The 26,002-nt window shown below is 40.6% G+C and overlaps 1 protein-coding gene across 1 annotated transcript; it reads left to right on the forward strand.

Annotated features, from left to right (window-relative positions):
• The first annotated feature begins 2,337 nt into the window (after positions 1-2,337).
• Positions 2,338-25,732, forward strand: LOC311276825 (reticulon-3-B-like). Its single transcript, XM_084386771.1, has 7 exons — positions 2,338-2,519; positions 12,895-13,183; positions 17,510-17,648; positions 18,945-19,014; positions 19,471-19,517; positions 19,615-19,673; positions 25,485-25,732. The coding sequence occupies exons 1-7, from the start codon at positions 2,447-2,449 to the stop codon at positions 25,531-25,533; spliced, it is 726 nt and encodes a 241-aa protein (XP_084242897.1). The 5' UTR covers positions 2,338-2,446; the 3' UTR covers positions 25,534-25,732.
• The last annotated feature ends 270 nt before the right edge of the window (positions 25,733-26,002 follow it).

A 26,002-nucleotide genomic window follows, 5' to 3' on the forward strand; every position in this document is an offset into this window, starting at 1 on the left:
TCTTTATTTTCATCTTGCGGGTTTAAATCCGTCTTCGTGTCAGCGTCACAGGATGTGATGTTTTCTTGCACTCCAGTTCATCGATGACTCATCGCTGTCTCATTATTATTCATGAGACGGCGTGTCCTTATCCAATGAGAAGACGCCTCGCTTAATTATTCAAGACAGCACGTGCTGATTCCTCTGACAGGCTCTTCAAACAGTGCCTCACATATAGGAAGTGAGAGATGCAGGAATGGGTCCAAAACGAGTGTTTTTTTTACTCTTGCTTGTGTTTTTTTTTTTTTTTCTTGTCGTTCATTCATCAGCTGTGCTTTATGTTGCTTCGCTTCTGCTATAATAAAGATCCACTTCTGCAGTGTGTTTTTGTGTATTTTGGGGGCGGAGCATTGAAGGAAGAGGTGTGTTTGATTGGGTTGATTTCAAATATCAACTGTATTCAACAATGATTCTCAGAAATCGCTTACTGCACCTTTAAAGTCCCCCGTGGTAAAAAAAAAGAAAAAAAAGTGGGTTTTAATGTTGTTTATATGAGTATGTTTAATGTGTATGTGGTGTTTTTAATACGCTTTAAGACAAAGCATGTGTAAACTCATAAGTCGACACCATTGCTGAGTATTTTCTCCTTAAAACTGCAGTGAACCAAACACAGTCTCAAACACACGCTTTGAAATCGCTGGTGTTTCTGACGTCACAAACTACCTTGTAACCAATCAGATCAACGTGTGATCGTCAACCAGTGGATCTCTGAGCTGAGTGAGTGGAGGCGGGGCTCATTTGCATATTCATATAACCGCGCATACTAAATGAGGCAAGGGTGTCGAGTTACAGTCAAGATATTATAAAGCATGAAGACATTTTTTTCCAAGGAAAACACGTTTAAATATGTCATTTCAGTGATCAAAGATGAGTTTTAAGAGATAAAATGTATTTCCTACAGGGAGACTTCAGTTTCTAAGCCCTCAGTACCTGCTCCGGCCAGTAGGTGGGACTGTCAGTCCGCGGGCCTCAGTAAACCCTGATGATTCAAAGAGCTGTTGAGGTAATAATAAAGATGTGTTCTGCTAAATTCATAACATATGTCTAACTTTTATGTGTTTAATAACTGTGCACACTTTACAATGTGACCATGTAAATGTATAGTTTTAAAGGGAAATGAATATAATTCATTAAATATATTGAAATATATTGGATATTTAAGTTATTGATGCATTTAACAAGGGGCTACATCTCTTCAACCCTGAATACCTGTTATTTTAGAAGACGACTGAAATTACATGTGGTTTAGATACCTTAAGTTTAGGTGTTCATTACACATCCCAGACAGCAACATCGTTTACATTTATTATTTTAAAACCAACAGATCTAATCTGAATTTGCATGACAGAGGTTTCATGAAACTGAGAAGCAAATCAATGCATGCAGAAAAAGACTGCAATACAATAAGAGAAAATACTTTTAAAGCAGGCTAAATAAACTGCACTCATCAGCTGTGGAATTAAAGAAAAGGAATGCCTGGAAATGTAAGGTTACATTATCTAACAGTTCTAACATAAGGCATGCATACAACAGGACACAATACAAAAAAGACAATATGCAAAACAGTAACAATACACACAATGTCCTGGGCATGTTCATTCATGTAAAGGTTTAAGGTAAAAGGTAAAGCCATTTTATGGGCCTTATGTGTCTTTTCTGTACTGTTGCTTTCGTCCACTTTCCCCTGTCTGGTCTTGCGGGGTTCGTTGGATTATTCATTAATTATAATAAATAATTGTGTGTCTGACTGGTCCAGCCGCTACACCTCTCTTCCCAGTCTGTCAGTAACGCTCTGTTTACTTCCTGTCTCTATGAAGCCCCTCCTTCTGAAAAGCACACTGTGCTCTGATTGGTCGGCTGGAGCAGTGTGTTGTGATTGGTCGAGCGCTTCGAGTGTGTTTGGGAAATGTCCCGCCCCTTTCCATAACCGCCAGTTTAACACACTACTAACTAACTCAACCAGGCCCCGCCCCTTTTTCTGCGCATTAATTATTATAATGAGGAATATTGTGACGTGTTCGTTCCCGGAAGAAACTCAGGACTACAGTGGAGGCGTTTCAGGGAGTTTTTTTTTCTATTTGGATATTATCTCATCCAATTTTTTGAGCCGGCACTTGAAGGAGGAAACGCCCTTTTGTAAACCATAAATTAATTTGTATTTTTATCGTATGTTCTGCAAGTTCATTGTCCCGTGGGATTGGTGCTAAATGTTTGATCTATAAAACTACATGCCATGGCAAAAGCTGCTTAAAGAGTTTAAACACACCCCTGAATGCCTCAAGACTGCATTAATCCACTGAAACACTCAGACTCGCCGCACCTCAACACTTCAGACGAGCACTGGGCATTGGTTTAAACTATCCACTTTCACCTATAGCTATTGTTTAACATCCATTAAAACTGTGATATGGCAGATCCAACGATTTCTTCATCCTCAGGCCTAAACTCCATTGTGTTGTTGAAAGACTCCAACTCATCAGGTAAGTTTAATAATTCATGTGGAATAGTTGTAGAATAATGTCAGCAACAGTTTCTGTTGGAAAGGTGTATTAAAAGTGCTTAGAATTATAACCTGTTCACTAACAGCCATGCATTAGACCAAATACAACCAAAACCAATGTTGTATTATCCAGTGTGGCTTTGTGCAAAACCTTTTGAAACATATTAAAGTTCAAACTATCGAGATCTGTTCAGTGTGAGATTTGCACAGACTTTGGTCATATCTGATTTCTGGTGTTTTGTGATGCTCAATTGTGGTCCTTTTTTACATTTGTGCATTTGCACGTTTCTTTTCTCTGACCTTTAAGTCTTCGCACATGACTCTCATTGGCTGATGTGTAAGCAGATTAATGTCTTTGACCCAATAGCTTCAGTTAGTCTGAGACATAAACACTTGCTTTTCTAGCAAATATCATAGTTATGATATAAGTAAAGACAACTAGTTCACTGGAATAATTTTCAGAAAAGTAATAAACAAAACAAATGGCATGTTATCAGAATTATTGATTTTTTTTTTTGTTGATTATGATTATGAAATATCTACTGACAGGAAAGCAAAGGACATGCACATCACAACAACACTCATCGTCAGCTTATTGGTCTTAATGAGGACAGGCAACAGAGCGAATTCACTGTTTTATTTCCAATATGCACTGCCTCAAGGCTCTTAAGTGTGTTTGCCTATGTTTCTTAGCGTGAGGATTGAATGACATATCAAGCATTAAGTAACACATTATTTAAGCATGAATGGTTGTTATGTTGAATCAATTTTATTAAATAAGCTAAAGAAGTTGTTTCCCCTCTCATACAGTACAGCTGTAATGGCGGTTTTGCATGCAATTCTTGATTCACCCACCAGACGGCATCATTTATCAGTGGATCTGATATTACAATTAAATATGCTTATTATAGTTTCCTTTTGGTGGCAGTAGCATGTCTGTAGTGGGTGAGGTTTAAGAGCATGGCCCTGTCCCAAATAGCACACTTCAAATGCACTTCAGGGTATTATTTGAGTTTTAGGTTTAGGGTTTCTGATTCCAGTACCGATTCTGCTTATCGATTACAATTCTTCTTGATTCCCAGTTTCGATTTCAATATAGTAAAGTCAAACATTTAGAATATAAATCATATTTATTCTGTGTTTTTGCAAAACATTCTGTTTCAGCTGAATACAGCAGCCAGAACAACTAACGAATAAACTAGATATAAATAAACTAAACTAATATAAATTTCAAACATTTATTCAAAACAATACAGTCAATAATACAGTAAGAACAAGTGAGCAAATTAGCAATGGCACAAATAAACACAACTGAACAAAGTTCAGAAATTAAAATCAAATGTAAAATAACACTGCATAAATAAAATAGATATTAGTCCTTTTAAAGATACAAAAGTTATTCAGTCAAAAACAGTGAGTGATTTTATTTTTATTTTGTTCTTAGATTAACACTAATTACAAAGACAGCAGAAGGAATATTAGGCCGCTGTCACTTTAAGACCGAATGCACGGATTCGACACACTGATACACGTGCTTTTTCTCAGCTGTTCACGTTCACTTAAGACACAACTGACTGTGTTTACGAGGATGTTTTGACAATTTTGTTGGACTGTTTCCACATAAAGAACAGATTTGTTTCTGAAATTTGGACATGTTGTAGACAAGATGCACTGTCCTGGATTTATGAAAGTGCTTTTAAAGAAGGGGAAAAATTTTTGTATGTAAACAATTAAATTAAAAAACATTTAAATTAAAATGAATATCAGAATATCAGAAATAAATATTCCAGTATCACTCCTGATCCAGATAGAGAGGTGAATGTGTTTATGGTTTTCAACAAATGAAACCCTACATTTTATTCAGAATTAAATATCTTCAATGCATTTTTGCTTTAATGAGATTTTCCCAAGAAATAGGCCAGAATAAACCTGGTGTTCTCCATGAAAAACACAGGAAATATATTTCACAACCATGAAGACAAGACTGAACACTGAACAACAGGACAAAAGACCTTAAATACACAGGACTAGATCTTTAACTAAACTAGAGACAAGTGCATATTTAAAACAGTAACCATGGAAACAGAAACTAAACCAATCAGGGAAACAGGAACCAAAGCACACGGAACAGAATATCAAAGTCAACAAAACTGAACATGACCATGACATTAGTTGTTGAAGAGCCGAGAAGGAGACAGGGGATCCTTCAGCCAAAGACACTGGAAGACCAGAGGCGCATCCGGCGGCACAGAGGTGGAGCTGAGGAACTGAAGGGACACAGCAGAGACAGGGCTAAAGGACTGGGAGAGGGAGGCTGGGTGGGATCATTGGAGATGCAGGAGACTTTTAGCTGGGCGGGACCAGCTGAGACGGGAAACTTAGGGGAATTACAATTCCAGTTCGTTAAAATAATTCCCAGAGGACAGACGCAGGTCACCCTCAGTGGCAGGAGAGTGGGTGGGGCTTCCCCCAGAGTGTGGGTGGGGCTTCCCCAGAGTGTGGGCGGGGCTTCCCCAGAGTGTGGGCGGGGCTTCCCCAGAGTGTGGGCGGGGCTTCCCCCAGAGCGAGCACACCCACTGGGATGGATGATGTTGCACCTGTCAGAGATATCGCTGCGCTCAGGCTCCGGGGCGGTGATGTGCACTGGTGTCAGCTCAGGCGTGGGCATAGAGGCAGGCTCGGGCCTCTGTCTGCGGTGGGCTCAGGCACTTCATCCGTTAGAGGCGTGGCTGGGCTCCGGGTCTGGAGTGGGGCTGATGATGTCCTCCTCAGCGGGGCAGAGAGTAAACAGTGATCCGCAGTTCACCAACACCCACAAATGCTGCGAAAGTCCCCCAAGGAACATCAGCGGGCAGGCGTGCTTTGACTACGTTTACACTGTCAGTCCAAATCCAATTATTTGTGTATTCGACTGGAATCTGATCTAAGATTATTGATGTCCACACTGTGTATCGCAACTGATCCGATCTGTGTGTTCATGCAGCTTCCGGAATATCCACATTGGTTTCTATGGCAATGACGTTGCGTTGGTAGGAATATGCCAAACACAACAACAACCGCAACATGGAGGGGTTTGCAATAGAGATGTTGTCTTATTTAAATTTTACAACATGACAATGCGTAGCCGCCTGGCTGGACTCCCGTCTTCTGAGGGAGCGGCAGAACCGTAGGAGGCTGGTGTGAGCGGCTTTATTACGCGCTGTTGTCTCCGCCGGTTTACAGACATGTCTCCGTCAAATTATCATTTTCTGCTCGTTCGGCACTTTGGAACAACAGAGCCTTGTTTCGGCTGCGACTTTCAGCATGTTTCCTATAACAACGTCTGACGTTTACATTTTACATGGTGTGAGAAAGTCACAATAACCACTCGAAATCCGATCAGAGTGGTCAGACTTAAACGGATTTCCAGAAATGTGATTTAGAATAGGGATTTCACACCACATATGGATTTAGATTGAAACGGATTTGAATAAATCACATTTCATTGCTGTTCAAACTTGATAAATCTAATCGGATTTCAATCGGATATACACAAAAATCCGTGGACAGTCTGAACTTAGCCTTTGTGTGCTCGTTCAGGCTGGTCATGAAAAACACGCACAGGGAGTGATCAGGGAAATTGGTGAGGCATGCCAGTTGTAAAAAGTCTCACATGTAGGGCCCTATCTCGCACCCAGCGCAATTGACTTTGTACACAACGCATGTCTCATTCCTATTTTGCACCCGACGCACAGCGGACTTTTCCCTCCACAGACGCACGTCGGTAAATTAGGGAATGAACTTGCGCTCCCGGGGGCGGTTCAGCGGAAAGAGGAGGCGTGTTCCGGCGCAAACGTTCCCTGGTGCTATTTTGCAGTTTCAGAAAACAATTCCGCCACTGACCAGGAGAAACCTCGTCTAAAGTCAGTGGCGTATTATTCAGATGCTGTTTTAAGGGCGCATGCTTGGCCATAATCAGTGTAGCGTGTGCACAACGCATTTCTCTCTGCTTCTCTCATCTACACACAGACGGAGCAGTTCACATTTTTGCAAATCATACATTATTACAAGGAACAATATTAACACACGAGGGAAATCACGATTTCATCTCTGCTCTTTGCGGATGATGTTGTCGTGTTGGCCTCATCAAACCAGGACCTCCAGCATGCACTGGGACGGTTTGCAGCCGAGTGTGAAGCGGCTGGGATGAAAATCAGCACCTCCAAATCCGAGGCCATGGTTCTCAGTCGGAAAAGGGTGGTTTGCCCGCTTCAGGTTGGTGGAGAGCTCCTGCCTCAAGTGGAGGAGTTCAAGTATCTTGGGGTCTTGTTCACGAGTGAGGGAAGGATGGAACGGGAGATTGACAGGCGGATCGGTGCAGCTTCTGCAGTAATGCGGTCCCTGTACCGGTCTGTCGTGGTGAAGAAAGAGCTGAGCCGCAAGGCGAAGCTCTCGATTTACCAGTCAATCTACGTTCCTACTCTCACTCTGAGCTTTGGGTCATGACCGAAAGGACAAGATCCCGGATACAAGCGGCCGAAATGAGCTTTCTCCGCAGGGTGGCTGGGCGCTCCCTTAGAGATAGGGTGAGAAGCTCGGTCACTCGGGAGGAGCTCAGAGTAGAGCCGCTGCTCCTCCACATCGAGAGGGGTCAGTTGAGGTGGCTCGGGCATCTTTTCCGGATGCCTCCTGGACGCCTTCCCGGGAAGGCGTTCCGGGCATGTCCCACCGGGAGGAGACCCCGGGGAAGACCTAGGACACGCTGGAGAGACTATGTCTCCCGGCTGGCCTGGGAACGCCTCGGTGTCCCCCCGGAAGAGCTGGAGGAAGTGTCCAGGGAGAGGGAAGTCTGGGCATCCCTGCTTAGACTGCTGCCCCCGCGACCCGGCCCCGGATAAGCGGTAGAAGATGGATGGATGGATGGATGGAGGGAAATCGTTGTGTAAAAAATAGGCATAAATCTAGCTTACACATTTACCCAAATTATTATACGCCTGTTTAACCGAAGCTAGTTTGGGTGTGTTTCTCCATCCCCAATGTCACTTCTCTGTGTTTTACGGCCCTGACGAGAACGTCGGTCTCCTCGGCTGTGAACCGCTCCTGGCGTGCGTCTGGCAAATCCGCCGTTATAATAGCAATCCGCCATGGAACAAGCGCGCCTGCTCTTAAAGGGAATGTGAGATGACGCTCTGATTGGTTTATTTCACGTTACGCCCAAACCACACCTATGAGTAATGAAGCTACTTCAGACCAACCCATTTTAGATTTGCGTCGGGCGCAAGAGTCATTTATCCCGCCGGTATAATAGCAACAGCGCCCGAGACCCGCCCACAACGTTACTTGCGTTTCGCGCTTGACACTTGCGTTTCAGATCGTTAAAATAGGGCCCGATGTGTTTAAAGGGGCTGTTTCTCTTCCTCCAAACAGAGTAAACAGACTGAGGTAAGTCCATATTCAAATTCTTCCTGGGTTCAGTCTTCTGTCAAGTATGGTTGTAGTAATGAAGAGCACGAACGATGGAGAACAAAGCAAGAACAGGCTTCATTAAATATACTTAGAACACTTAGGAAAACACAGGGAATATATCACACATTCATGTAAAGACTGAACACTGAACAAAGGGAACCTTAAATACACAGGACTAGATCATTCATTAAACTAGAGACATCTGCGTAATTACATCAATAACCACGGAAACTAAAGAAACTAAACAGATCAGGGAAACAGGAACCAAATGTCTCCCGGATGCTTGAAACAACCTACAAAAACAAAACAAACAAACATATATAGTAGAGGATGAATTCAATATAAACACACCAAAACATTATAGTATTGCTTGCTGCTTGATAGTACTCGGAAACTCAACATCAAATGCAACTGGAACATGATATTTGATATTAAAACATCTTAAACAGAGGGAGGGTCTTTATTTTGTCATTTCACATCACCACACATGCCACTGCAATAAACCTACTGGTTAATAAGTGAATTGCAACACCCATGAATTTTGCTAAGAGATTAAACTCACATTTGAGAGGTCAAAGTACTCACTCTCTCTCTCTCTCTCTCTCTCTCTCACACACACACTCTCTCTCTCTCTCTCTCTCTCTCTCTCTCACTCTCTCTCTCTCTCTCTCTCACACACACGGTGTAGCTGTCCTTTTTTCTCCTACATTTAATGTCAAAATCTTATCAAAACAAGAAGTAGTACCAGGAAGGTTTTTAATTGTTAAGGCTGAAATCAGTCATTTAAACTTTCTGTTTGTAAACATTTATGCTTCTAATGTTGGAGCGGAAAGAAAGTTATTCTTTGCTAAATTAGAAAGCATAATCAAAGAAGAAAGTGATGATTTCTTTATTGTTGTGGGAGGGGACTGGAACTGCACTATAGATTTTGTTCTAGACAGAAACGGGGAAGAACCACATGCACAGTCAGCCTCCTGTTTGGCTAGTGTTTTAAAAAAGCTCAGTCTCTCAGATGTGTGGAGAGTGAATAACCCTTCTATAAAACAATATACATGGGTGAAAGTAAATAATGAGAGGATTTATGCTGCACGCTTGGACCGTTTTTATATATCTTCTAACCTGAAAAATAGAGTTGTTAACACTGAAATTATCCCCAATATTCTTTCTGATCATAAGCTTATTACAGTTGGGTTTACCTTGTCTAAAAGTGTACATAAGAGCTACTATTGGCATCTGAATACTAAACTCTTAGAAGATAAGTCTTTTTGTGAAGATTTTGAGTGTCTTTGGGAGAAATGGCAAATAGAACAGAGCAATTTTGAAGATATTATTCAGTGGTGGGAGGTTGGCAAAGCCCATATAAGAGATTTCTCTCAAAAATATACTGCATACTCCTCTGTACGGTTGAAAAATACATTAAAACAGCTGGAAGCAGAAATTGCTGACATTGAAACAAATATGACTGTTAATGATGATGCTAATTTAAAAGACTTGTGGACTGAAAAGAAAAATGTTTTAAGTTCAATACTGGATGAAAAAGTTAAAGGGGCTCTTATAAGAAGCCGCTATGTACATTTGAAGGACATGGACGCTCCCACTTCTCATTTTTTTAACCTAGAGCGTAAAGTGGGTCAACAGAAACAAATGATTTTACTGAAGGACAATAATGGGCATGTCACATCAGAACCACTGGAGATGCGAAGAATTGCTGTTGACTTTTATTCTAAATTGTACACTGCTGAAAGCTCAGATGAACATTCCAGGACTGAACTGTTAAGAGATTTACCTGTTTTATCTGAAGAAAAAAAGCTGTCATTAGAGAACGATATCGCTTTTGAGGAAGTCTCTCGAGCTGTGATGGGTCTATCTTCAGGCCGTTGTCCAGGAATGGATGGACTACCAGCTGAGTTTTACAAGACTTTTTGGCCAATTGTAGGTCAGGACTTTTTTAAAGTGTTTCAGGAATGTTGTCATGAAGGAATTCTTCCAACCAGCTGTCAAAGAGCGGTTTTGTCTTTGCTCCCGAAAAAGGGTGATTTAACACTCCTAAAGAACTGGAGACCTGTTGCAATCCTGTGTACAGATTATAAAATATTTTCAAAGGTTTTAGCAAATAGGTTAAACAAAGTTTTGCATGAAATAGTACATAAAGATCAGTCATATTGTGTTAAAAATCGGTTAATTACAGATAATCTTCATTTAATTAGGGATGTTTTCGATTATGCCAATTGTAATGATCTTAATCTGGGTCTTTTGTCTTTAGATCAAGAAAAGGCTTTTGATAGGGTTGATCATGTTTTTTTGTTTGATACCCTTAATGCTTTTGGTTTTGGGAAAAGTTTTATTTCAATGATCAAACTTCTTTATACCAAAGCAACATGTATGATTAAAATGGGTGGTGGGTTAAGTATCCCTATTAATGTAAGAAGAGGTATCAGACAGGGTTGCCCAATTTCAGGACAATTGTACAGTATCGTAATTGAACCATTGCTATGCAAACTGAGAAGGGAACTAATGGGTTTACAGGTTAATACTTTGAATTACTCTATTAAATTATCTGCATATGCTGATGATCTCACAATTATAATCAGAGAGGAAAGTGATATTCAGGTACTTAAAGAGTCTCTAGAGTGTTATGGTAAAGCCTCGTCCGCTGTAGTCAACTGGAGCAAAAGTGATGCTTTGTGGTGTGGAAGGGTTTCTAAAGGTCCATTACTTCCTGGTGGGTTACAGTGGGGGAGAACAGGTTTTAAGTATTTAGGGGTCTTTATAGGAATAGAGCAGTATAGAGATAAAAATTGGGAAGGCCTTGTGGAGAAAGTGTGTGCTCGGTTGTCTCGCTGGAACTGGTTGCTGCCTCAGCTGTCCTATAGGGGGAGGGTTCTGGTATGTAACAACCTGGTTGCTTCTTCATTATGGCACAAAATGATGATACTAGAACCTCCCGAAAAGCTGGTGAAAGAAATACAGCAGCGGATAGTAGACTTTTTCTGGTCGGGACAGCATTGGCTGAAGGCTGCTGTGCTATACTTACCAAGGCAAGAAGGTGGCCAGGGGCTGATTGACATCAAATCGAGACTAAAGGCTTTTCGAATACAGACAGCAAGGAGATTAATCTATGGTGTGGATGTGAGCTGGGCTGAGATCGCATGTGCTCTCTTGAGAAGAGTAGGAGACATGGGACTAGACCGTCACCTGTTTCTGATGGATCTTAACAAACTGGATTTGTCTGGACTGAGTCTCTTTTACAGATCACTCTTTAAATCATGGGCACTTTTTAAGTTCTCATGGGATGGAAGTGACACTCAGAACTTGTGGCTGAATGAAGAGCCGCTTTTCTTTAATCCTGCTCTGGATGTGGATGTTCTTAAATCGGACACTCTTAGAAAAGCCATGTGGGCAGCAAACATTTTAAAGATTGGACATTTGCGAGTCAATAAAGAATGGATTAACCCTGAGAATTTAGCTGGAAAATTGAGAATGAAATCTATCAGATTGATAAAAAATGTGCTGATTCAGATAATTGAGACCCTGCCTCAGGATTACAAACTGGCAATGGAAAGTTTTGAAAAAGAGACTGATCACTGTAGCTTTCCTCAGCTGCTTTTTTCACCAGAGAATGGTACATGGCAAGAGAAAGAAGGTTGCTTGCTGTCTTTTAAGAATCATCAGCCGAAGTACTTTTGCAATGCTGATAAGACGGACATATATACTATGTGTGTGAAATCATGGCATCTTAAAGCACTAGAGACTGTTAGCGAGTCCAAATGGCAAGAGTTCTTTGGGCCAGGCGCCTCCCCCAAAGGCAGTTGGAGGTCCCTGTACAAACCTCCCATTGAGAAGAGGTCTGGAGACCTGCAGTGGAGGATAGTACACGGGATAATAGCTACGAACAGACACATAGCACACCTTGATCCACAGGTAGGGGAGGGCTGTCCTTTCTGTGGGGAACAGGAGACAGTTTTTCATTTGTTTTTAAAGTGCAAAAGACTTCAACCAGTTTTTTGTATTTTAGAAGAGTGGTCTCATAAATTGGGAGAAGTTTTTACTCCAGTTTCTTTTATTTATGGTCCAAAATACAGTAGAAGAAAGAGGGAAGTGCATGTGTTGTTAAATTTTATTTTTGGAAAAGCTAAACTGGCAATTTGGCTATCAAGAAAATATCGTTTGAACGGGGCTGGGTCAGATGATATTGTGTCCATTTTAAAAGGACTAGTAAAATCTCGCATTAAAATTGAGTTCACATATCATAAACTGGTAAATGACATGGAGAAGTTTAAACACCGATGGGCTGTGAATCAGTGTATTTGTGATATTGATAGTGATGATTGTTTGGAATTGTATATTTAATTTTATTTATTTCTCTTTATTTATTTATTTACTTATTTATTTATTTTAGATGCATTTTGTTTTGTTTTTGTCCTGGAAAAATAATGTAAAATTGTATTTTTAAAATTTTGGTAAATAAATGGTTTTGAGCCTCTCTCACACACACACACTCTCTCTCTCTCTCACTCTCTCTCTCACTCTCTCTCACACACACACTCTCTCTCTCTCTCTCTCTCTCTCTCTCACTCTCTCTCACACACACTCTCTCTCTCTCACTCTCTCTCGCACTCTCTCTCTCTCTCTCTCTCTCTCTCACTCTCTCTCTCACTCTCTCTCACACACACACTCTCTCTCTCTCTCTCTCTCTCTCTCTCACTCTCTCTCACACACACTCTCTCTCTCTCACTCTCTCTCGCACTCTCTCTCTCTCTCTCTCTCTCTCACTCTCTCTCTCACTCTCTCTCACACACACTCTCTCTCTCTCTCTCTCACTCTCTCACACACACTCTCTCTCTCTCACTCTCTCTCTCTCTCTCACTCTCTCTCTCACTCTCTCTCACACACACTCTCTCTCTCTGCAGTCCAGGATTGGACCAATGAAAAGGACCATGAGGAGACAGTCTTCATCTTGCCATCTTTCCAGCATCCATATCTCTCTGCAGTGCGGGGACTGGTGTATTGGCAGGAGCCGAAGAAGTCAGTGCTCGTGTTTGGTGGCTCGATGCTGGTGCTCATATCTCTAGCCAGGTTCAGTGTTATCAGTGTCGTATCCTACCTGCTCCTGGCCCTGCTCTGTGTCACCATCACTTTCAGAGTCTACAAGTCAGTCGTGCACGCTGTGCAGAAGTCCGACGAAGGACACCCTTTTAAGTATGTAGGCATTTGTTGTATTTTATAAATCTCCCTTCACCAGTCTGATCTGTTGGGGTCTTTGAGGATGAATGAAGGTTCAATTCACATGAAACTAGTCTAAGTGTCCAGTGGTGAAAGGCATATATTTACAGTTCATGGATAAACACTTTATTAAAACACTTGGAAGGGTTTGACCTTTCTGACAGTAAAGATCTCTCTATCCCAGAGAACAAGAAGTATGATCATTTAATTGGGTGAGAAATTAATTATTTCTATTATTCCCTGGTTTGGTACAGTCAAATCTGACCTAAATGATAAGCCCTTTAACAACACTACCGACCTGCACTGAAGACTCCTCCATGATCTGTTCTTTCTCAGTATCATAAATCAACATCTCGAGAGGCACATTTCTAATAATAGACAAAAGTTAATTTACTGATTACAATTTATTTCTATATGTTACGAAGTTCAAAGCTCAGGGAAGGAGGAGGCGGAGACCGGCCAATGTTCAGTCTAACTTTAGAAATAAAAAAAACGTAAACAACAAAAACGAAAGTAAGCATATAAAGATAAGCCGCATAAAAGCAAAATAAAAGTTTCAGAATAGAATGTCGTCACATTGACAGGTAAATTACAAATTACAATCCACATTACAAACAGTAGTTGATACACAAAATTAGTAATTTGGTAGTTTGTTTTCGTATTTCTGTCGGTGATGTTTTGCTCCTGGTCTTCTAATAGTGCTTCTAAAACAACTTGAGCAAAATATCCACGTTCCTGGAAGATAATTAGAATTCTTGTCTAATCAAATTATTGTACCTGATCTAATCTAATATAAATAACACTAATAAATAAATAAAACACTAATAAATACAATTTTCTGTGCCTTCACAAAAAAAGAAGACCGAGTGAGAAAGAGCAAAGGGAGGAAGAGCAAAGGGAGGAAGAGCAAAGGGAGGAAGAGCAAAGGGAGGAAGAGCAAAGGGAGGCCGCCACACGATCAACATTGCAAACATATATTCATAGTTCCAGAAAGTCAGCGGGTAAACCATCATATAGAATATTTAGCAGACAGTTTTTCACACTTTAACTCCTGTAAAGTATATTTCCCATTATAATCGATTGTCTTAGTTGATACTAATATCTATAACATACATCATAGGCCTATTTCTAATATTTTATTGAGATCATATGAATAGGAAAAGGTCATATAAATTATCTAAATGAATTGTATCTTAGCATAGTAGGGTACAAGGGGGCTAAAGGCACAACCTAAGAAAAATGTATATGTTTGAATTGGACATTGATGGAGCAACAGATTGTGTGTGAAAATAAACCATAAAGGTGGTTTGTTTGTTTAAAAATCTAAACGTAAGAGGGGGCAAGGTGGTGCACACGGGGCAAAACCAGCGTGGGACAAAAGACACACAGTATTGATACAAATAGGCCTACTTTAGCTAAATTAATATGCTTTTAATAATGTCTAAGTTGATACTTGGTCAAAACAATCACTTTAGCAAAGTTTGAAAAAAATGTTGGATTATTTTGATTGATAAATTAAATAATTCATTTTTGTTCAATAAATATACTGTCATCAAAATGTTCATTTAAAAAAAAAAAAAAAAAACAGAAACAATTATTTAAAAAAGTTAAGATTCTTGAGACCTTTGTTGCAGAATCAACTTTGCCCCGATAAAGTCAAGGATCAGCCAAACTTCCACGTGCATCATCAAAAGCGGTGGTTAGGGAAAGTGCTGAGCTGAATTTTTGTGCCATCTAGTGGTTTAAAAGAGAATAAAGTCAAATGCGCTTTTTACCCCAGTGTGACTTCAGACCCGTTGGACCCTATATAGCCTAATATAGATTTATTCTGTATAATATTAGATTAAATGTCTAATACTTCCATTTTAAAATGAGTCAGCTCAGAGAGTGAGGGAGAGCCCACTGAGCATCAGCCAAATCACACAGCTGAACTGGCTCACACTAAAGGAGTATGATAGAGTGTGATAAAAAAGGCTAATTGTATTTACAATATGATTGTAAAAGGTTTGCTGTTCATTCTCTATATTAATGATGATACTGCCTCCGAGTCAACCTCCTTATAGTGCCCCCTTTTTTGGTTTGGGCCTCAAGATGTATGTGCATGGCCCAGATGGTATAAGATACTTTCTTATATAATACTAAAAGTAACTCTAATACATGCTTTTCTCTCTATTTTGAGCCCAATCAAACACTTGTACACTGATATACAGAACAGAACTCTGCAAACATGTTTTTCTCCGGCCTAAGGCTTACAACATCACTGGGGAAATATTATTGAATATATTCCTCCCTACAAATTTTATATGCAATGTAGTATCAATAAAATACATATGTAACAGTTCGTTCATTGTCCTACACAGGTACCTTTGGAAACTGATTTTGGATAACGTAGCACAACTCTGTTTCTGTTTACTTTCTGCGCCCCGTCTTCCTCAGTTCCCTAGTTTTGCCGAGTTCACACGGCACGATTTTCAAAGTAGTCGTGTCACTGACTACGTTTACATGCAGCCAATATCCGGGTTATGGTCGGGTTAGGGTCACTATTTGGGTTTCTGAAACATTCGGAATAACCCGTTTACATGCGTGAGCAGAGAGAGTTACTCCTGTATACATGGAATTTGTAATCAGTTGGGAATATCCCGATGTAAACGGCGACGCACGGTTAGCGTCAGGACGTACGGACAACCTTAAGACGCAATATGCGTCATTTCCAATTCTTCTTCCTGTATCCAAAGACAACAACAACAGCAGCAACACGCGGATAATGAATAGTTCGGGGCAGATAGCGATCGCCTTTGTTTGCGCCATGTTAACCTCTACTTCTTGTTTACTTCCGGTATACTGCACGCGGGTTTCTGTATGCGCCGTCTCTACTCAAAAGACCAAGATTCCTTGCGAATAGAACATGCGCAGAACACAAATCAATGTTCCTTTTGATGGGGATATGCCGATACGCGTTTACATGACCAAATATTCGGGTTAGAAAAGGGGTACCCCAGGGGTAATATCCGGGTTTTTAAAAACCGGGATATGAGCATATCCGGGTTTTTGCCGGTGTTTACATGGCCGTGCGCGACCGGGTTATTGCTAATATCCCGGTTTTGAACGGGTTATTGGCTGCATGTAAACGTAGTCACTGTTATTTTCACACTGCGTGACTATCTGGGGTAACGCTCTGTCACTGCTGTGTTCACACTGCACGATGGGTCGGGACAGGGGTTTCACACTGCATGACTTTACAAGAGGAAGAATCGCCGACAACTTCTGTCTGGTCCGCTAACTACGTTTCACAACCAAATAAGGAAATAACGCAATAGACCGGAGTTCTCGCGCGAGACTAAATTTGTTATTGATAATGATAGCCTGCAAGAAGCCTGCGATCCCAATTGTCTGTGCGCTGATTTGCAGCAAAAAGGAGAACAAGTAAAACAATGGGGTTAAATAAATGTGCTGCTGTTGCTGCTAGTCAAGCAAATGTGTGTGCTTTGTTTCTGTTTGATATAATTGTAAATATATCTATTAAAATACTGATATTCTGGTCCATAACGCCTCCCCGAACACCCCGCTGCTCTGTATCTTGCTCTCTCATTGGCTGTAGGTCAGTTGTAGTTTTCTTTCAGAACACATTCACACTGCAGGATTGTGAGTCGCCGACAGGTCCAGATATGTAGACTCGTCGGGGATTCTCTCAGATCGTGTCTTTGATCATTCACACTGCCTGATTGTCACTCGTGTAAACGAGCACCGATTTGCCTGTGATTTCGGGCTTTTGTCTGCGATCTCGCAAAACCTGTCGGCGAGTGAAAATCGGGGCTAAAAACGTGCAGTGTGAACTCGGCATTAGTCACCTTGGCTGTTAATTAGTTCATCACACCTGTTCTGTTTCACGATTGCTCTCTGTTGTGTCCTCTAGTAAAGAGTAACAGGATAAGTCATTCATTTTAGGCTCTTTATTCAGCACATGTTGCAAATACTCTCAGAAAACACACTGCTCTCCTTCATAATCAGCATCACCTCAATACTCATGCATTATACTGCCACCTTATGGTTAAACTACGAAACACCACACTCTCCCACTTGTTGAAGCCCTGGGTTCTCCCTATAGCTCATTGTCCAGTGTTGTTTATGTCAGCATCTGTGTTATACGCGGTTGTGATTTTCTCCTATGATCTCCTGAGTTTTCTGTTTGGATTTATAAAAGACTGTTTGTTTTTCTGCTTTTTGTGCTCGACTGGCTGAATGTTTCTTGAAATGACAAGACTTTGATAAAAGAGGTGATATGAGATCTTTCTACATCCACAGAGTTCTGATGGAAAGAGATATCCGCATTTCCCCGGACACAGCCCGCAGGTACATGGACATATTTTTGGTGAAATTAAACACCGCTCTCATACAGACAAGAAGACTTGTGCTTGTAGAAGATGTGGTGGATTCACTGAAGGTATGTCCATTTATCTACAACAATCCACAGCTAAATTCATATCAGTGTTTTCAACGGTTTCTTATTTAAAGGGGACCTATTATACTTTTTCAAGTTTACCATTCCTTTTAATGTACAATATTCCTGTTTGTAGATGTAAACAATCTGTTAAAGTTACAAAGCACAAAGTCCACAGCAAAGGGAATCTCTCCAGCAGAAAACGCCTGCTCTGTAGTCCTGACTTTATTTCCATAATGTACTGTAGCTACGCCACCATATAACACATTTGCATAATGCTGCCTGCTGACTAATTTGGCTCGCCCTCAAACAAAAGCAGTTATAAGGCAGTTATAATTTCCCTATGAGGGAAATCACTATGTCATTATTGGACTCAGACTCAAACTGATACAGCAAAACTGATGCCATAGTTAGCGTAGTCACAGTAGTGTTTCAAGGAAGCCGCCGGATCTGAGACTTGACGGTTATTAAGGGGCACTACATTTACGACACACACTCTAAGCAGTCGACCTGACCAATCACAACAAACTGGGGCCGGCTGGCCAATCAGAGCAGACTGGGGTCGGCTGACCAATCACAGCAGACTGGGGCCGGCTGGCCAATCACAGCAGACTAGGGCCGGCTGACCAATCACAGCAGACTGGAGCCAACTGACCAATCACAGCAGACTGGGGCCGGCTGGCCAATCAGAGCAGACCGGGGTCGGCTGACCAATCACAGCAGACTGGGGTCGGTTGACCAATCACAGCAGACTGGGGTCGGCTGACCAATCACAGCAGACTAGGGTCGGCTGACCAATCACAGCAGACTGGGGCCGGCTGACCAATCACAACAGACTGGGACCGGCTGACCAATCACAGCAGACTGGAGCCAACTGACCAATCACAGCAGACTGGGGCCGGCTGGCCAATCAGAGCAGACTGGGGTCGGCTGAACAATCATAGCAAACTAGGGTCGGCTGACCAATCACAGCAGACTAGGGTCGGCTGACCAATCACAGCAGACTGGAACCAACTGACCAATCACAGCAGACTGGAGCCAACTGACCAATCACAGCAGACTGTGCTTTTTGTAAACATATTCTAGCAGACCCCATAAAACTGTGAAGATCATGTAAATAATCATAATATAGTGGCCCTTTAAAAGAAGTGTTTGCTAAGAAATTCATACATTCATACTTTTATACTTTTATTCAATTCTTTGTCATCAGTTAGCACTGTGCACTTAATGTAGAATGTTAAATTATTAACCGAATTGTTTCACAGTAAAAAGTGACTGACCTGCTGTGTTTATCTGCAGCTTGCCGTTGCTATGTGGTTTCTGACATGTGTGGGTGCCGTCTTCAATGGTATCACAATTTTAATACTTGGTAAGCCCATCTTCATAAATAAATAATAATAGTCAAAATAATGATAAAATATAAATATATTTGTGGTTAAAGAAAATTCACATAACATCTGCTAATACAATGATGAATTATTTTAATATGGTGCAGTTATAGATATGTACCCTGTAATTTTTAAAGCCTATACAGTATGTATTGGTACAGCATTATTACAAAAAGGTACGCAGTGTATGTTCTTGCTAAATTGCTCCCAAATGTAAGATTGTTGTATCATAATAGTAGAATAAGTACCCCTTAGTTCTACAAAACTTCTGGTTGTTACCCCTTTATTCCCCAATCTTTACATATTGTTCCCTTATTCTTACATGTAAGTATGTTATAGGTACACTATAATTACTGAAAGTTACGCTGTAAAATCGTTTTAATTACGCGGTACTTTCCAGGCTGATCTAAAGCGTTACCTCTTCTTTCTCTTGGCAGCTGATATCATCTTGTTCTGCACACCGCTGCTGTATGAGAGGAACAAAGTAAGAATGTGTTTCATATTTATAAACTTCTTTGCTCTTGCTGTTACTGGTTTTAGTGTTCTTCATTTTATTTTCTAAACGTTTTTATTTGTTGTAGACCCAGATTGATGGTTATTTGGTGCGTGTGCAGTCTCAGCTTGAAGAGAAACTGGCAAAGTATGTATGATTGATTTTTATTCCCCTTATAAAGCACTTTATTTTACCACAGTTCAAAATAAAATGAAAGGCTAAGCACCTGTACAGTATGTAACTGAATACAAGCACTAGAGAAGGAATAAGATATGTAATTATCAAGTCAAACAAAACATGGGTGAACAAAACAACAGATACAGGCCCTTGTGCAGGAATTTTCAGGAAATGCAAATCACATGCAAACACTGACGAGCCTTCGGGCAGAATAAAATGTGGAGGAGCGACAATTTGAGCTTTGATGTTGAGGGGGCATTCCTGTCCCTGGTTTGCATAAGCCAAAGCGATGCAACTATCCAGTGAGAAAGCCTCTGCTTAGAGACCGTAGCACACAAAGAGCTGGCCCGACTGTGGAAAGGTGGCTTGAGCGGTCTATATAACCCCGTAAAGCCCTGACAGGGCAAACAGCGCTCTGAGCATCAGCATCATGTGAGGTTGACGACTCGGAAGACAAAGCGGGATGATAAATGACCTTTAAAGGGAGTAGAAAGAGACTTAAGCACGTAACCCGGTCTCGGTCAGAGAGTGACACTACAGTCCAAAGCGAATACAATCGCCGTCCACCGAGAACGCCTGCAGATCTAGATCAGACGTAGCCAAAGCAAGGGCAAGAAGCAAAGCAGTTTTGAGAGAGAGCTCCCTCGCAGTAATAGATGTCAAGGGCTCAAACAGGGGAAGAGAGCCTTCAGAACAAGATCCCACGGTGGTACTGAAGATGAGCGAGAGGGATGTAGTTTCCTCTGACCACAAGTGCATGCCTCCCAATTGATTGCCCGTTAATGGGAAACGAAATGAGGCAATAGTGGCCACAAAGACTTTTAGCGTGTACTGGAGGCTCCCGTTATCCAAACATAAAACATCTGACATTATCACGGCACCATTTCACAAACACTCCCCATTACAGAGCATAAAGGCGCCTTATGGAAAGCACTCTGTGAGTGTGTCCAGCACACGGGAAGGCAAGACACCTCATTAGCCCCTCTGAGACCCCTGAAGCAGCCACACATGAAGGTTCCTCAGCACCGGGATGGGGTGCTATATTGTGCCGTTCGCCTGAGATCCTGAGATCCAAGTCCTTCCTGAGGGGAATCTGCCAAGGAGGAGCCGGCAGCATCTCTCTCAGGTCCGGAAACCAAGGCTAATTTGGCCAATTTGGGGTGATGAAGATCACAGACGATTTTGTTTTTGTGGGAGGTTTGAAAAGTCACTCCCGTGTCACTCTCTATCGCACACACAGAAACAAGCACATCGCGTTTGTCGCCTATAGGAATGGCGGGTCTGTTAGGACGTAGGCTTGGCAGCCGAGGGCGGTCTGCTATCAGGCCGGAGACGTCTCCTCGGCTTGTGTTTCTTAACGTCAGAGGGCGCATCCAAAATATCACTCCCCAGTTCTATCAAACTCCTCCACCCTGACAGCGCTAACCAAAAATAGTATCACATAATAGAAGTTAAAGTTAGTATGTATAAGTTAAATACAACAATAAAATAAATCAAGGAAAGGCCCTAGTGAACAAATGTGTTTTGAGAGACTTCTTTAAAAGTGCACAGTGAGTCGATGGCTCGTAGTTTGTCAGGAAGAGAGTTCCTTACAGTAGCTCGAAATGACTAAAGGCCGACTCACCAGTTTGTAGCCGTTTGTAACCAACAAATGACTATTTGATGTTCAGAGTGATCTTGCTGGAGTATGTTTATTCAACAAATTAGAAAAGTATATTTGAGAAGTTCCATGAAGACATTTAAAGACTTATAAGAGGATCCTGAATTCAATTCTGAATGATACAGGCAGCCAGTGTTGTGATTTCTTATTCGTGCAGCTGCATTCTGAACTCTTTGTTCGTGTTTAATAGAGCTCTTTGGTAACCCAGCAAAAATGCTATTGCATTAGTCAAGTCTAGACATAAAAAATGCATGAGTAAGGTTCTCATTGTCAGAAGGGCAGATAATGTCACATACTTTGGAGGTTATAATAATCTGTTTTAGTAACAATGCTAATGTTTTTATTTTATTTTTTTAAACTGAAGTCAATGTCAAACATGATTCCTAAGTTCTTAGCCTGATTACTTGCTTTTAGTGATATAGAGTAAAGATGTGGGTCAATAGATGTTCTCTGTGTGTCATTACCGATAACAAGTACCTCTGTCTTATCTTTGTTTAGCTGTAGAAAGTTCTGTGACATCCAAAACTGTATGCTCTCTATGCAGTCCAGCAGGGTGGACATTGAATTGTGGAAAAGTGAGAGATAGAGTTGAGTGTCATCTGCATACTGGTGAAATGAAATATTTTACTGATTAATTATACCAGCTAAAGGAAGTGTGTATAGGTTAAATAATAGAGGACCCAAAACTGAGCCTTGAGGAACACCACAAGAAATGAGGTTATGCCTGGAGGTGTAGGTACCCAGTGAAACATAGTATTCCCTTTTGCTCAAGTAGGATCTGATTCAGTCTAAGACAGGACCTGATAGACCGACCAATTCTGAAGTCGGTCGAGTAGATCTCATGATCAATGGTATCAAAAGCAGCAGCGTTGTTTTTTTTGTTTTTTTTGCCAGCCACCGGCAGCATATTTGAACATTTTCACAAAATGTTCTTGGCCCCCAGAATATTTTGTTGTATAATTTTCTGAACATGAAATATATCAAAAACAATGCACAATGCGCATAGATTGTTAAAATAGGGCCCATAGATTGTAACTTGATTGAGAGCATAATGAGTAATTGCTAGGCAAATCTGTTGCATAAAACAACAAAGATAAGAGGACAGTTAACCTAAAATGGCTTTATATATCCATAAATAAATACCAGTGCTTTTTTCTTCAAATAATTTACAGTTAACATGCAGATCGTTTAAAATGCTAATCAAGGCTGTTTCTGTGCTGTGGTTTGCCGGAAGCCAGAGTGAAATGTCTAATTAAAATAATTGGCATTGAGATAGTTATTATTCTGTATGGATACTATTTTTTATTTTATTTTACCAAGAAATTAGATTAGAGATTGGTCTGTAGTTACTGAGCACAGGAAATCAAGATGACTTTTCTTCAGCATGGGCCTAACAATTGTAGGGACTGATCAAGGATATTCGGGATTTCTGGTAAAAAGCAGTTCATAACCGTTTTGAGAAATTTAGTGGGTAATGGGTCTAAAGAGCAGCTAGAGGAATTCATATGTGATATGATCTGTGTAAGTGTACTGAGGCTCACAGCTGAGAAAGAGGACAGATTGCATTACAAACGACTAGCTGGGGAGTTGGAGACTTTACAAGTGGGGCAAGGGCTGGCAATGTTTCGTCTTATGGAAGTAATTTTGTCATTACATTTTTTGGCAAACTCTGATGATATTTGAGCTGAGGGGTTAAGTAGCCTATCGATAGAGGAGAATAATAATCTAGGGTTGTCTTTGTTGCGGTCAATTAAACTTGAAAAATAAGCTTTTCTTGCAGACCTCATTGCATTATTTACTGTTTCTAGCTATAGATATCATGGTGACCTGTAAGCTTTGTGCCCTTCCATTGCCTTTCTGCTCTCCTGGAGGCTCTTCTTTATTTTACGATATGATGTACTATTTCTCCATGGGGCTTTAATTGTCCCAGAGTCTTTGTTTTTAAAGGAGCAACACAGTTAATACATTCAGAGAGCCTGAGACTAAGATCCTCAACATAAGTGTTCACGTAGAGGTAAGCGAGAGAAGGGTGAGATGATATGAGCTCCATGAAGGTCACAGCAGAATCAGCTGGGAGATAGCGCTCATTGACACTTCTCTTATCACTCACAGTTTTGGTACTGAAATCTTAAAGAAGACACAATAGTGGTCAGATATAGCAGCATCTACTGACGGTTGAGCCACATGAGATCACCAGATCGAGTGTGTGTTTGTGTGTGTGTTACATGCTGTATAAGGCCAAATGAGTTTAGTAACTCTGTGAAATTAACAGTCGATGGGTCAGAAATTACATTCATAAGGATATTAAAATCACCAGTGATTAAAACACATTCAAAGTTAGTTAAAATTCTAGAAAGCAGTTCTCCAAGATCATCAAGAAAGCCTTTGTTGAGTCTAGGAGGATGATAGAGAACTAATAAAACAATAGTCTAGGGAGCTGAAATATCTAAAACCTGCTGGAGTTTCATTTAGGACAAAATTATGATTACTGTCAAGCCATGTTTCTGTCAGGAAGATGATGTCCAGCTGATGGTTTTCCACAATTTGGCTAATTACAAAAGACGTATTTGTTAATGACCTTACATAATACTACACTAGTGTTGTTTCAAATGCTACACAAAACAAGCATGTTTTAATAAGCGATTTAAAACATCTAGAGCAGGAGAAGATTTAATATGTAGTGGCAAACTTATTCAAGACTCAATCGCATTCAGTATTAATCGTCATCTAGGAACAGTCAGCTGCAAACTATATCTGAAGACTATATAAAGGTCGGGAAGTCTGATGCTGAGAAACGTAATATACTTTGTAATATGTAAAATGTAATAGACATTAATTTGTTTATTTCAGTTTTAGTTAGTTTTAGCTATTTCGAGCTATTTCGAGTTAATAATTTTAGTGCTTCAACTTCCATTTATTAATTTTCGTTTAGTTTAAGTTTTTATTTAATTTCAGCCAACAAAAATGTTTTAATAGTTTTAGTTTTAGGTTTAGTTAACGTAAATAACCCTGCTGCACAACAACTACAACTGACTTACAGCCACACAGCCTTAGATGAAGACAACGGCAGGATGACAACACAACTCCAAAAACAGCATTACCATATTCACTTATTGCAAACCAGTTTGGCTTTATTTCTTTCATATGGTACATGTACAAAGGTTGTTGAAGTCTGTTGAAGTCGCCATTAGTGTGATCAGTGTTCCCTTCAGTTGGGTCCTTGGCCATTGACTTTGGTTGAATTAATTCTCTTTCAGTAATTGTTGAAAGTGCATGCTATCACTGTTTTCAACAATATTTCATGCTCCTGACTGTAATGACATGCCTTTTACTAAATGTGCAATGTTTGGAATCAGTGACTGACAGCTGGATGTTGACACATGTGACTTCCCAAATAAGTATGAAAGTCTTTAAAAACAGTAACTCTCAGTTTTGAACTGTCCTATTGAAAGAACTCTTCTCATAACCCATGTTATTGAACAAACTGCTTACGATTATGCTTTTATTAGGTATTTGTCTTGGTTTTCAAAGGGCTATAATCATATAAATCCAATTTTTTTTTAACCTTATATGTTTTTTTTTTACATTGTTCTTTACATCATTAATGTGTTGAATATAGAAATATGCAAGCAAAAACAATGCTTGTCCCCAAATCAGACAGCTGGCCTACTCACACTCGAACCTGCAAGGCCATGCTGGTCCAGCCCCGTTTTGCTCGAGAACAGCGTGCATGGTCCACCAGCTAGACCAGTATTATAGGTTTGTGCTGGATTTTTCAGCAGGGAGGGTCCTGTCCCATCCAGTCTCCTTCCTTTCATCCACTCCAGCTCTTGCCTTGCATCCCTATAAAAATCTGTAAATACTGTATATGTGGCTTATTTACACCAATTGCAGATCCTTCATGTTCAGAGATCTCAAATCTCTGGTGCAAACCAATAAAACAGTACACAGGTCGGCACTGTTACGGACACATCTAGTCCCTCGGGTCTAATCTACTGTACTAGACTGAACTGTGCTGTATTGTCCTTGAAAAATGATTTATTTTTTGTTTTTGTGTCCATAAAATGAATGTCAGTTTTGTCCAATGATCTTCTAAATATACTCTCTCTCTCTTTGTGCAGACTGCAAGACAAACTCCCTGGTCCCATAAAACGGTGCAAAGCAGAATGATGGGTTTCTATCATCAGGAAAATCCTGAGCATCCAGTGAATTACAGTATTCTTTATATATTAGTAGAAAGAAACCAAAGGCCTGTCACTGCACTCCAGTCATTTTGAGTTTGTGTTTAATCATTGATGTTTGTACGTATAGACAGACTACATAAACTCTGCAAATGTGTGCACAATAAACTGAGCTTTGATTAACAGCTTCTCTCCCTTGTGTCCCCAGTAAATCTTACCAATTTAATCCTGCTTCTAAAAGGTCTAATGCTTACTGTACTAGGGAACACAGTTTGACCCCATAAAGAGAGACCCAACCACATCTGTGTCATCTGTAATGTCAGAACTGCTCATTTCTTGTGTTTTTTTTTCTTTCTTCTCATCGATTTACTGTTGCATATGTGAGTCAGAGTTACTTTTTCTCTGTGTTGTGAGGTAGAACGGTCAAAGTGGCAACTTTGGTTTCTGCATGGAGTTTT

Source organism: Rutilus rutilus (genome assembly GCF_951802725.1).
Source record: "Rutilus rutilus genome assembly, chromosome: 18".
Lineage (NCBI taxonomy): Eukaryota > Metazoa > Chordata > Actinopteri > Cypriniformes > Leuciscidae > Rutilus > Rutilus rutilus.

Bases quoted from the DNA above. Each gene is read 5' to 3' on its own strand.
- LOC311276825 (XM_084386771.1), top strand. From the start codon at position 2,447: ATGGCAGATCCAACGATTTCTTCATCCTCAGGCCTAAACTCCATTGTG. The intron at 17,649-18,944 runs GTATGTCCATTT...GTTTATCTGCAG, and splicing joins ATGTGGTGGATTCACTGAAG to CTTGCCGTTGCTATGTGGTT. The intron at 19,674-25,484 runs GTATGTATGATT...CTCTTTGTGCAG, and splicing joins CTTGAAGAGAAACTGGCAAA to ACTGCAAGACAAACTCCCTG.